General features: G+C 36.5%; 1 protein-coding gene across 1 annotated transcript in view; it reads left to right on the top strand.

The window, feature by feature from the left end:
• LOC107552644 (uncharacterized) overlaps nucleotides 1–12,033 on the top strand; it is a gene marked incomplete at its 3' end in the record, with an annotated part of 31,571 nt that extends 19,538 nt beyond the window's left edge. Inside the window, exons 10-11 of the mRNA XM_016234579.1 lie at nucleotides 6,624–6,718; nucleotides 11,942–12,033. Of these exons, the coding sequence (XP_016090065.1) occupies nucleotides 6,624–6,718; nucleotides 11,942–12,033 (187 nt within the window). The remainder of the gene's footprint in view (nucleotides 1–6,623; nucleotides 6,719–11,941) is intronic.
• Between the last annotated feature and the right edge of the window lie 2,185 nt (nucleotides 12,034–14,218).

Raw genomic sequence — 14,218 nt, forward strand, 5'->3', positions numbered from 1 at the left:
CCCCGAAAGGAAGAAATGCCAGAGAATGTCACAGCCCGCCACAAACTCCCACACAGTGGCAGAATGGCAGCTGCCAGTTAGAATCTGGTGGGGCGTTCATGCAGAGAAAATTAACCTTCTTCATTCAGACTAAAGCATGTCCAATTTGTGCAGCACAATAGGTGCCATTTAGGCCAAATTGTTTGTACTGTAAATGAAGCTCACTAACATAAGATGTTCAGCTTTTCACATGATTGACATTTCTCACTGAATGCTAGCATCATCATCATCACCATCATCATCATCATCCATTGCTGTGTTATCAAATGGCGCATATTTCCTCTAATCAAAACTCTTAGCCAGAAGCCAGCTCACATTGTTGTGTTGAACCATGAGCAGTCAACGTTAAGCGGGATGGGGTGATAGCGAGATCACTAATAGGGCTCATTCGTTTGTGTGTGCCTCCATTAGCTTAATGTTTTTTTTTTCTAGTGCGTTCATTGTTTGCCAGTTGTTTAGGAAAAAGCATACGAGTTTAGAACGGTACACATAGAGATCAAAGCTTTCAAAACACGTGGCATATCTTTGTGTGCAGAACACTGTATTGAAAGTCTTCATAGTCACATTGTAACAAATGAAGCAAGTCAGGCATTGTTTTCACCTTACATCACTTGGGCCCTTTTGCTTGTGTTGTTGCCTGCTTAATGTCTTTAAATGATGCCATATTTGTTGGCTTATTTTGTTTATAAATGATTTAGACAGCATGTATATGCCTCAGTCTTTTGATGGTGTTTCAATACTTTGGTCATAAGCTCCCAAATTTTCAAACAACTAACTTGAAGTATTAAACTTTTTCAGCCATGAATGATTCCTCAAATTGTGTGACTTGAGGAGAGTCATGCAATTACTTTTATAAGCATTTAGACACACACATATATCCCATTACACTGAAGTTGGTATCTGAATCACATTTAAAAATCAAGAGTCATCAAGACTTGAAGGTGGGCACTTTTTAAGATTAACTCTCTTCAATGGCCTAGCAACCACCCAGAACACCTTTGCATTTACACAGGATCACTTAAAGAGATAGTTCACCCAACAATTAAAATTCTGTCATTAATTACTCACCCTCATGTCATTCCAAACCCGTAAGACCTCCGTTCATCTTCGGAGCACAAATTAAGATATTTTTGAAGGGTCCTTACACGATCAAGGTCCAGAAACATAGCAAGGATAATGACTTTAACATAAAAAAAAATAACGACTTTATTCAACAATTCGTCTCCTCCACATCACCCTAGCACCATTTTGGAGAGTATCCATTGGACGTAAATTGCGTGTCAGCTGCGCCACGTGTATACGTTGTTTTCATTCAAATCAAAGCGTAAACGACGTAAACAGCGTAACCGCGTGGCACAGCTGACACAAAACAGCATACACAGTTTACGTTCAGTGGATACTCTCCAAAATGGCGCTAGGGTGATGCGGAGGAGACGAATTGTTGAATAAAGTCGTTTTTTTCTTTTTCTTTTGCACTTCGTAAAATTACGGTTGAACCCCTGATGTCACATGGATTATTTTACTGATCTCCTTGCTATGTTTCTGGGCCTTGATCGTGTAAGGACCCTTGCTGTCTATGGGAGGGTCAGAGAGCTCTCAGATTCCTTCAAAAATATCTTAATTTGTATTCCGAAGATGAACGGAGGTCTTACGGGTTTGGAACGACATGAGGGTGAGTAAATAATGACAGAATTATTATTTTTGGGTGAACTATCCCTTTAAAAACCACTCAGAACAAATGAACAACTGCAAATTAAGCCACTGAAAACCACTCAGGATACTGAGTTAGTACGTAATTTAGGAACGTCCTGGCAACCACCTACAACACTTTGGAAACTGTATAGCAAAAAGTAAAAAAAAAAATGCTCAGAACACACTAGCAACAAACCAGAACTCATTAGCAACTGCAAAGCAGTGCCCTGGCAAACATTTACTTTTATACATTTGACAGATTATTATATCTAAAGTGATTACAGTGCATTTAAATTATTTGATTTGTTATTTTTTGTGTTCTCATGTACCAGTTTACCCAACTCTATCAGTTTACTTGCTACTACCTACAACACCCTATTCACACAGAATTATGCTAAAAACCACACAGGACACCTTAGAAACCATAATGCTCTGGCAACCTCCCACACCCAAGAATTACACTGGCAAGTGTTTTTACAGGGAAGCACTATTTCTTATTTTCTTAAGAAGAAGAAAAAAAAAGTCTAGTTTTTATAAGCAGTTATGTAATTTATGCTCTTAAATATCCAGCACTCCCATTGCATAAAGATTAGTTTGGACAGGAAAGAGGCAAATAAGCAGTTTCCTTTCACTCACGTCCATGTGTAGAGCAGTTTTTACTTCGATAAGTGTGCGTCTCCCAGGCACGCCTTCCTGTCTCCGAGCGTTTTGTCCTCACATGGGTCACAGAACATCTTGACGCCAATGCAGTCTCATTTGGTATTGATCTTGCGCAAAGACCATTGTTTTTTTTTTTTTTTTTTTTTGGCTGTACTCATCTTTATTTAACAGAGCAGAACCAGAAAAAAAGTTTCTGGGGTGCTCAGCTTTAAACATCACATAGGCTTTTTAATTACAAATGAGTTGTGACAGGTCTGCTGGGTAGCAACCTGTCCCATTTTAAGCGTGATGCTAGCTGACAGCTCGGCGCTGTTCTCAGAGCGCCGCAACATGTGGAAGAAATTGGTCTTTTACATTTCACAGCTTGTCACTTCCTCTCTGCCGTGAACCTTGACCTCCCACTGTGCTCCTAACACCCCACATGGGAAGTGTCCCCATGCTATGGCACTCTGAGAGAGTTATGTTCTGCTTACTATACATGCCAAAAAAAAAAAGGCAGGAAGGAAAGAATAGGATGAAAAAGAAGCAGGTATCGGACAAACAGAAGAAAACTCAATCTGACTCGAATAAGTGATCAAAAGGTGTTCTTCACTGGACATCACAGCGTCAAACCGCTGAGCAGAGATGACGTTAGCATAAGGATCAGTTCAGGTTGCATTACTGCTACACACTCTTATGATATTCAGATGGAGGATTTCCATCAAGCGAGAGAGCAGGATTGGACTGACAACCTCACATTACTCTGAAATGAAAATCAAATTCAGTGAGTAAAAACTGCAAATAGAGAACATCCAACTTTGGCTTCACGGACTAACGCTTTTTATCACGTGTCTTTTCTGCTAACTATGGTAGATTTATCTGGCACCTTTTTTGAGATGTGTTTTTTTTTGGGGGGGGGGGGGGGGTGAATACTGATCTATATAATTTAATTATATAACATTGTTTGATATTTATATGTTTAAAATTATTATTTGTTTTAGCTTGACTTTAGTTTTTTTGTTTATTGGGACATTTATAGTAATAATAATAATAATAATTACACTCTATATAGCTGTCTCTCAGTTCATTCCAGTCTTTTTCTTTTCAAAAATCAGCTGAGAATACAGGTACATTCCTTGTCATTCTTGGGTATTATTATAATGCTCAGACATGTCAAATAGGAGCACTGACGGCTAATATTATTTTCCCTCATTTCTATGTTCATTGCAACATATGACGTAGCTGCAGGCGTTATGAGTTAACTGACCTTTCACATTAAGTGAACGATCCAGTTACACTAGGTCTGTTTGAATTCAAATGACTAATTAAATTAGACCTTTCTGCTTTGATCACCCTTAGTGGATCTGTAACTGCATGCAGTGGGGCTTTTGGAAGCTGTGTTTGATTGCATCCTGCCCCTTAAGTAAATGCATCGTAGTACACTCGGCCCTTTAGCGCAATGACAATTTCCAAGATTTGCTCTTAGAGTGTTTCTGGAACACAGCCGTGCTCTTTTATATTGACCCTGAGGGGCCAGTCCCGTTCACTGCAGATAACCCTAATACTGGATCATACTCACTAAATCACACTGCATTTTTACCCCAATTAATTTAGTACTGCCCATCTTTAAACGGATGAATTAACCTTGCTTGCATCAAACTCGGTTTTTGGTTGATGAGAAAACATAGCCTCATGTGGTGAGGGTGATGGAGTCGGACAGACATTCCCAAAGGCTGCTTAGCTTATGTGAAGAAAAACAAACTGTTCTGAAGTGACAAGCCTTGCATAATACAGATTTTTAAACATTATATCATTGTAAATACGCAGATACTTGCTAAGTTTCAAATATTTGAAAAAGCTCACGATTCCCACAGTCATGGAACCTGGGAATGACTGTAAAATAATGCCTCTGTACGTCTCTATAATGATTAAAGTATAATATAATGTCATATGATATAAAATGCTCTATAATGCTCTTTTTAAATAAATGATATGATGATGATAAATTTATAGTTCTAAATTATGTAGTACATTATTTTAACTTGTATGATTGTATGAATAATTATATTCATACAATAATAATATTATTCATACAGTTATTATTCATACAGTAATAATAATATAATTATACAATTATATATTGTATAATTTGGTATTATATATATAGCACTAATTCAGACCCGACACCATCTGAGCATCAGGCTGGAGGAAGGATAATTAAAGGCAAAGTTGCAAAGTTGTGTTGGCTGGCCCATTAAAACATGCATGATCGTGGCGCAAAGGCAGGCAGAATGCTCTGCTGACAGGAATTACATTCTCTGGACACAGAACAGAGGTGGGGGGCAGACTTTTGCTCCACATAGCTGCAGGCCGTAGATTGGAACAGGCTAAACCTTCGATAAAAATGTATGCACTGCACACGGCAGAGATAGGGGTCTTCGGTTTATGTAAGGCTAATGTCTTTATTACTGTGTCAGTATCTTTTTTTAATTCTGATGATGCATGTCGAAAGTATCATTGTTGGGGGAAAAAAAGGCAAATTGTTATTTTTTTTTTTTAAACTTTTGCTAAACTTGTCAGCCTTCACAATTGTTACCTTTTACCTTGGAGATGTAACACCATTGTTGAAGCTAATTAATGCATCGCTACCGTCCGGACACTTTTAATGAGCAACATGTTGGACAAAATAATAATATAGTGCAGGAAGTTTAAACATTGAAAAGAAAATAGGCTATTATCTCCCCTGGTACAAAACTGGAACAAACTGTTGGAAGCAACCATGTGAAGAAATGATTACAAAACCATTATGAACCAAACACACCAATATTGAATGGCAGAAAGCCATTGGGGCCGGTCTCATAATGTGAAGGTTTTGAATAAACCTTTTTTACATATAACTCCATATGGTTTCGTGGGTCATTAACTGTGTCTCTTCCAAGAGAAAACAGACTGACATATCTTCTGTAGAAGACAAATTTCCCCTCCAACACTTGACTTTTTCAAGCTTCAGCAGTAGAAAATGTCTGTAATTTGTTTCCATTGTCTACGGTATTTCTTAAGGCTTGTCACTACAGTGAAAAGACAGTGCATCAGAGGTAAGCCATGCAATTGAAAGTGATTATGCATTCATTATAATGAAATAACCACCCATATTTATGTTAAGATAGGGCAGATGTAATGCTTTCAGCTGTAGGCATCTCAAATGTTTACTAGTATAACTTGTAATTAAAATCTACATCTGTGTTCAGATTAAATGTAATATCAGTTCAAAAACAGCACTGAGGACATACCAGCCCTGAATGCTCCTGCTATTAAAACCTATTTGAGTCTTCTAAAGCCTTCCTGATACGTTGCCTATATTTAAAAGTTATTACTGATATATTTAATCCCGCAGCAAGAGAAAAATTATATCATCTGGGAAGTTTCCATATTTATTATATAGATGTGACTGAAGAGAAAAAACGCAATGAAAAAAGTTTCTCATGGTAAAATTTTTACATGTATCAAGCTAAGGTTTACTTAATTGGAAGCTCCAGGCAATGCAGGAACCCTCTTTTTTAAATTCTGTGAATGTTAATATGCTAAATAATGCAAAGCTCCTGCACTTCAAGCATGAGACACACATCTGGCAGCTTACCATTTAAATTACAGACGGAGAGCGAGAGAAAACACTTCAAAAGTAATTTTCCAAAGGAAGGAAGAATGGCAAAATGTATTACAACTAAATTTAATTTTTTTTCGATTTTTCATCATGTCTAATTGTGTGCATTAGAGCAATGAAAAAAAAGGAGAGGTTGGGCTCAGAGATGTTGATGATGTGTGTGAGGGAGAGAAAGAACAGAATAAATGTGAAGAGAAAGTTTCATCACTTTTGCTTTAGCTGTACATTTCATTGTTTTTGAAAGTCTACATGCATTTACCATTCTCATTAGTTGTGCTGTATAGGTATCATATATAATTTACATAATTAAATTTTCACTTATTTAATTTATTTTAAAAGATGCTGAAATTGTCAAATTGCTTTATTTTATTTTATTACATTATATTTCATTTCATTTCATTTTAGTTTTATTTTGTTTTACCTTACGTTAAATGTGAACTATTTCTGTAAAATGTGAAGTTTCTGTTTTTGTGCTTCATCTGTAAAGTTAGAGATTATGCAATACTCATTTAATTAATTAAACCATAAATCACTGATCATAAGTTATTTTCCGCCTTACAAGAGCAAAGGTTCATTTGTAATGCCATTGCAGGTAAGAGCCCCAGTGGAGCTGCGTCAGCCTCTGAGCCCAGCAACCAGACAAACCGCCCCATCGCTGAGAAAACCAAGGCCGACATTCATAGCAAGGTAACTTGAATGAGGAAACATTCTGACCTTGAACATGGGCCCTCTCTCTCACTTCTCCTCAGAGGCACCATGCCCATTCAAACATTTGGAAGATTAAAAGCTTGCAAGATTAAAAGGGGGGGGGGGGGGGGAAGAAAAATAGAAAGGAAAAAAAAAGAAATCAGGTAATCTTATTTTGTAATAATAAGTAGGTAAAAAAGTGTTTGAATTATTACACATTCTTCTGTACTATCATACTATTTTTGGCATGGTATGCATAGTGTGCAAAAACATTCTGTGTGCATGGAATCTCATGAAACTCATATGACTTTAAAAAAAAAAAAAAAAAAAACTTTACTAGCAAGTGTACTATAGTATTTGTTTCATTTACGTTACATGTTTATTTCTTTAGTCATGTCTTATTTAGCCCAAGGCACCAAGTGAGCCAGGACCGCCACTAATGCCCCCTTTACAAAAAAAAAAAAAAGGTGCATGACGCCCCTGCTGCTCATCCCTTTTGCCTCCCTACTCCCCTTATTATCTGAGATTTGTCAAAATACATTTCACACTAACAGGTATTTTTCAGTCTTCAAAGCTAGTTTTGATGTGCTCGACAAGCCAAAACAGCTCAGATTCTGTGAAATCAGCAGTGCCAGCCTGGTGCTCTCTCTCTAACTGCTCTCAACATGCCTTTTCCTGCGCTCCACAGGACTTAAGCTAAATTAATCAAAGCTGCGACGTTACCTGCCGCACTTTGAAGTGGTAATTGCAAAATAACTTCTCTGTGCTGATCTGGTGCTGCTGTCTTATGTTGCACAACTGTGCATTGTGTGTTCTCTCCTGCCACTTTAGTCTTTGTTGTTACTGTTGTCATGGGATGCCAGGAACATGCAAACTCGCAGCAGTTTACATGCATCTGCAGATTAATCACAGGAATGGAACTGTGCACATTGTATTAGAAATGATCCTCATTATACGTATTGCATCACTATCAACAATTACATCTGTATATAATATAATAATGACAAAATCATCCTTTTAAGTGAACTCTTCAAATCAATAAAAAAAAATAAGGGGATGATCTTAAAATGAAAACTCTGATACACAACTAAGACATGTATTCAATTTGAAGAACATATTGCTTACATACTTTTTCTGAAACATATTTAACATTTTATGGTATATTTATATTTGGCAGCTTCTTTTATCAACTATTGTTCAGCAGTAGTCTAGTGATGACATGAACAATGTCATACCTGCCTAAATCTGGAAGTCAGCCATACAGTTCAACATAATGGCATATATATCTTGTTTTTTCCCCCTCCTCCTTCTTCTTTTTCTTCTTTTTCTCTAGCTATTATGTTCTTCTCTGTTGTGTTCTTCTCTGTAGTTTGCTGTATGTGGTCCAATGTGTTTTTCATTTCTGGATTGGTGACAGTGATCTTTCATATGTAGATGCAGGCAGTATCTGTGCTGCAGCAGCGCGTCTGAGCCCACCCAAGGGCGTAGTGCATCAGACTGAATGCCAGACTAACAAACAATATCAGCACCCCGCTCAAAATTACTTCTGAACTCTAATGGACTCCAATTATGACTGCTCTAATACACTGCTGCATGCTTGAGCTATGCGGGGTCAGAATTAGACCCCCATTTTTGCCCTGTTCCTGAGTCAAATTTTCTTGGTGGTGTTGATTTTATCGGTGGTTTAAAAGGCTTGAATGGGGCTCATTATGAGGGGATGTCTGGCTAGTTTTATCTACCACGGTTTCTGTTTCTACAAAGCTACAGTATTTTAGAGGAACTGTGAAGAATTATTATAATGCCAAACTACTGCTGCGTTACTAGTACGTAGTGTGTCTGGAGGAGGGGGTCTTCAAGACAAATTTGGTCCAGTCCCGTGAAGTTAAGCAACTACCCTGAAAGAGGACAAAACATAGAATATGAGTATAGGCATGAAATACATTACATGAATAATGTAAATGATAAAGCCTATTTTCAATTCAAAAAGCAAAATACACTCTTAAAAATAAAGGTGCTTCAAAAGGTTCTTCAAGCGATGCCATAGAAGAACCATTTTTGGTTCCGTAAAGGACCATTTAGTCAAAGGTTCTTTAAAGAACCATCTCTTTCTTACCTTTTTATAATCTGAAGAACCTTCTTTCGCCACAAAGAACCTTTTGTGAAACAAAAAGGTTCTTCAGATGTTAAAGGTTCTTTATGGAACCATTTAGACAAAAAGGTTCTTCTATGGCATCGTGAAGCACCTTTATTTTTAAGAGTGTAGGACAGAACAGACTGAATACATTGCACCACTGGATTTAATTGTCTATCATTTAACTTTTAAACATCAAATGCTTATCTACTTACCCCTCTTAAAACTTAATTCTGAAGCTTTACCTTTCATGTTTGTTGTTCTTGTTTTTAATTTGACTGGCCAACTGCCAATGTTAGACCTCTGGCAGACCACCGTAAATTTCAATAAACAAAAACAAAATGTCATCCTAATATTAAACTGAGCGGTCAGTATTTGGCCATGTCTTGACTATTGGGAGAGTCCTTTATAATAAAAATGATAAGTGTAATTCTAGTTGCGAAGTAATGATTTTGAACTATTTGCAAATAATATTTGAAAACATGCGCACTTTAACTCTTATTCATATGCCTAATATGTTGAAAACGGAAAACGCTTCTTGTCTCATCACATTCAGTTAGGAATTACATAAATCACATAGATGATAGCTAAATTACTATTTTTGAGAACAAAATTGAGTAGTTTGCATCGCTGGATATCATCGTCTATCATTTTGTCAGTCATGTTGGTCTATCATAAAACAATTATCAATTGTTAAATGCTTTGCTCTTACCTGTCTGTCCTTCATTGATAAAACTGATGCTGGAATCTGTGCTCTGATTATGTGAACGGTAAACTCCACCTACTTTGATTTGATTGGCCATCTCAGTCATTTGACGAACCATTGACGAACATTGTTAGACCCCTGAGGCAAGCCAGACAACTTTTAAATCTTTTTGTCATCCTAACAACGGACATAGCACTACATAATGGAGTGCAGCAGAGCAATGCAAGATTTTAAAATATTTACAGTTAAAATAAAAATGATAAGTGTAATTCTAGTTGCGAAGTAATGATTTTGAACTATTTGCAAATAATATTTGAAAACATGCGCACTTTAACTCTTATTCATATGCCTAATATGTTGAAAATGGAAAACGCTTCTTGTCTCATCACATTCAGTTAGGAATTACATAAATCACATAGATGATAGCTAAATTACTATTTTTGAGAACAAAATTGAGTAGTTTGCATCGCTGGATATCATCGTCTATCATTTTGTCAGTCATGTTGGTCTATCATAAAACAATTATCAATTGTTAAATGCTTTGCTCTTACCTGTCTGTCCTTCATTGATAAAACTGATGCTGGAATCTGTGCTCTGATTATGTGAACGGTAAACTCCACCTACTTTGATTTGATTGGCCATCTCAGTCATTTGACGAACCATTGACGAACATTGTTAGACCCCTGAGGCAAGCCAGACAACTTTTAAATCTTTTTGTCATCCTAACAACGGACATAGCACTACATAATGGAGTGCAGCAGAGCAATGCAAGATTTTAAAATATTTACAGTTATTGGGGGAACAGTTTGGCTGTTTCTAATTATTGTTCCCCTCAATGTCTGTGGTGGTTACAGCTCTGGGCCCTGGTGCTGGAAGTTTCAGTAGAGAGTTTAATAACCTGCTGACTCAGTTTTAGGTTGAAATGTATTGAGTGGTGTTGATTTTATTGTTGATTTAAAAGGCTTGAATGTGGTTCATTATGAGAGGATATCTGGCTAATTCTGCAGATAACGTTTCTGATTGGTCTCCACCATGACTGGTGTTTTAATCCACAACTGGGTCCAACATATCCATGACTGACTCATGCTGTTAAAAGAATGGACTAGATTAAAACAATTATTTTAAATCACTGAATTTCCTTTTTATTGTGTATGACTCTTCTGTGCTTTAAGTGATTTCAGCCGTTTGGCTAACTTTTGCTATTTTTCTAATCCCAACCACATGTTCCTCAAAACACCCTTTAAAGCATACATTATATGCAAAATGATTGACAGGCAGATAGTTTCTGATTGGCTAGTTCCCCTGACTCACAGAAACACCTGACACCGATTTTGCTCATATTTGTCAAATAGTGGGAAGATTTTATGTGTGGTTAAAAAAAAAGAAGCTACAAGCAGCTTTCATATTGTCATCCTCAGGTTTCCAACAGGCCAGGTTCTGTGGCAGAATATGTTGTCGGATACAGTATTCCAGTATATCATTTTTTTACAGAAGAAAAACTCTGTGTTTTGTTGCCAGTTCATATTTCACATTTATCCTTTGAATATATTGCTTTGATTTCATTGCATGCAGTAATTCTTGTGACTGTAGGGCAGCCCTTCATAAATGACATATAAATGATATGAACTGTCTTCCAAAGTCTACTCGGCACCCAAAAAGCTCTGTTTAACAACCTAGAGAGCTACCTACATTTTAAGTAAAAAGGAACCTCATAAATTAGCAAAAGTGTACACTTTACCATGGGAGACTCTACTCAAGTGAATAATTATGTTGTTAACATGTTGCTAAGTTATCAATACCATAGTCTAATAAGCAAAAAAGTACACAAATAAAATAAAACACGTAAGTATTGGATAATATAGACTGTTTAATTGTACTGAACTGTTTTTGCTGATATTTTTCAGCATTGAATGAAGTACTGTTTATAATCATCATATTTTGCAAGAAATGGGCAAAATACTATATTTAGAGACAGCATTAAAATGATGCCTCTCTTTTGGAATATCCTTTGAGTTGGAAACACACTTCTGGTGCTTTTTTATATAGATTGTTGACTCATAATGATTTTATAGAGCTGAATTCAGTAGTTTGAGTGTGCCAGGTGTGTTGCTTTAAACATATAATTTCTTGTTTTTGTCTAATTTTGTGTGACTGTCTTTCTTTTCATTTCATTTCATCCCATCTCTGTCTTTCTGACAACTTTGATTAGATGTTGTCTGTAATGTGAATGTCATTCGTTTCCTGTACTGGTTTGTGCTTGTGTGTGTGTGTTTGAGAGATGATGTCAGGGTGAAGTGTGCTGCTGTCATTGTATTCCCAAGATAAATCACTGCAACTGTTTCCTGCTATGATTACAAATGACATGCACATGTGTCTCTCCGATCAGAGCGGCAGGCAGAAGAAGATAATCGAGAGAAACAGTGAGGCGCTCAAACCTCTCCCTAAAGATCAGCTAGACCAGTTCACCTTCTCTGTGAGGTAAGTGTCATTTCTCAAGGCCAGTTTCATGTCTATGGGTATATATGGTTATGTTCAGAATGTATACAAGCATACTTACTGCATACTGCACATGCAGAACAGCAGGCATTATGCCATGATAAACATTATTAGCAGAAATATCTTTGTTGTCACATGACCTGATTGCGTTATGTGTTTAATTCACTGGCATGAAGTTACCATTTAAAAAAAAAAGTATATTATAGTTGTTTTTCCATCTTGTCACACTGAAAAGTATCATGTTTTGGGAAATGTATTAGGCCATTGGCGAATTGTGTGCATAAGCATAATTTGTGTATACTGACTACAGCATAGAGCAAAGTATGCTATTCTGAATATTGTTGTGTGGCAGTTTGTGGCTAAACATTAAAGGCCTTCATATAACACACACACGCCCACCCACACACAACCCTAATCTTTTGAATGTGTCATCTTTTATACTAAGATTATATATAAATCACATCACCTAATTTTCCAATATTTTTTGAAAATTGTTATTGTTGAGTTGTGACCCTATAATACTGCATCTTTTTCTCAGTGCATATATTAACACACATCGACTTGCATGATTTATTTGAGGCTGAATATGAATGTCACTGTCCGCAATATGAATGTCGCTTTATTGTCAGATTCAATGTGCGTTTTTATTGAAGGGATCAAGGTAACGTTAACATCGGCAACACATAAAACCTTGCGCTGTGGATAATTGCTTTTTCTCTAGTGATGCAAAGTGCACAAGCAGGCCTACGAATGAGTGTTTTCTGCGTTTTATTGTGGCTTACAGCATTTGATATTAATGAGAAAACAAGAGTGAAAACACACCGACACAAACAGCAGCACCGAACAAATCTTATAAACGGCTTCGTCAAATTGCATTTCACAAAACACTTACCTAAATTTCACTGCACGTGCCTGCAATGAAAGCTGCTCGCCTAAATCCACAGAGGGAAAAAATTGAGGTGTGTGTTTTTATTTTGATTTTGCCCGAATTATTGCCAACGCTGTATATTTCTCTAAGAAGAAAGAAAGAGCGACTCATTTTATAGGATTTAGAGCTGCCTACCTCTGCTCATTTCTGAAAATTGGTAATTTGTTGCCGCTGGACTAGTATTAAACAAGATCAGAAGCTGTGCTGCTGTAAGTATGAGAGGAAATCAAATGAAACTCAGGCCACACATCAGAGAAGAGAGGGCTGGAGCACAACTGCTAACCCAAAGCAGGATAAAGGACTTCAAAATGTAAAGCCAAACATCGACTGGCAGAGTTTAGCCCCACTGTCTTTCATGTAAGCCATCTGAAATACAATTCAATTGACTGTTTCTTTGTTTGTTAATATTGCTTTGAAATGCAAATCACATTTTAGAATATTCTCATGGTTCTCACTCAACCAATGCTGCAGAGATCATATTGACTTTAGAGAAAACTCTTTGATTAATTTCACTGGATGCAAACTCAGTCACACCATCATTAGGGTGTATTATTAGTGTAACGTGTGTGTGTGTGTGTGTGTGTGTGTAAGTGATTCTTCAGTGAGGTGAACTTTTCTGTCCCCCAGGATGATTTTAAAATAACCCGAGTTGAAAATTAAGAGCTAATTTTATTCAAATAATGTGCATTAGATTTTTATGACTTTTGGTTTTAAACAATACATGCTTTAAATAGTGCAATTATAATTGAGGGCTTTAATAGCTTTAAGCTTTTTATTCTGTCTAACAGCTTCTCTGCTCATTTTTATAAGGTTAAATATTCTGTAATTTCTCCATTTTGGCCTTGTCCAAGACTGCCCAGACTTTCATTCAACAGTAAATTATTAAAAAAGGATATTTGCTTTACTTAAAACATCCTCATTTCAAAATGAGAAAGTATGACAAAAAGAGTTTGAAGACCTTCCACCTTATTTGATCTGGTAGTTTGTTTGTCGGTTTTTTTTTTTCAGATACAGAAGAGAAAATAAAATGACAAACGCTAGCCAAGAAAATATGCACGTATAGTGTCTGGCTAAAATCCAAGGCATAGTCACATTTTCCAACACACACACAGCAATCCTAGAATGCATCATGCAAAAATGGTGGACAAAGTTGAGAGAAATGTTGATTATAAATACTTGTTTTACATTCAGTATGATAAAGATCACTCTCTTTAAACATGATTTTCTTTTTCTTTGCAT

Source organism: Sinocyclocheilus grahami, unplaced genomic scaffold (assembly GCF_001515645.1).
Source record: "Sinocyclocheilus grahami isolate Dianchi unplaced genomic scaffold, SAMN03320097.WGS_v1.1 scaffold455.1, whole genome shotgun sequence".
NCBI lineage: Eukaryota > Metazoa > Chordata > Actinopteri > Cypriniformes > Cyprinidae > Sinocyclocheilus > Sinocyclocheilus grahami.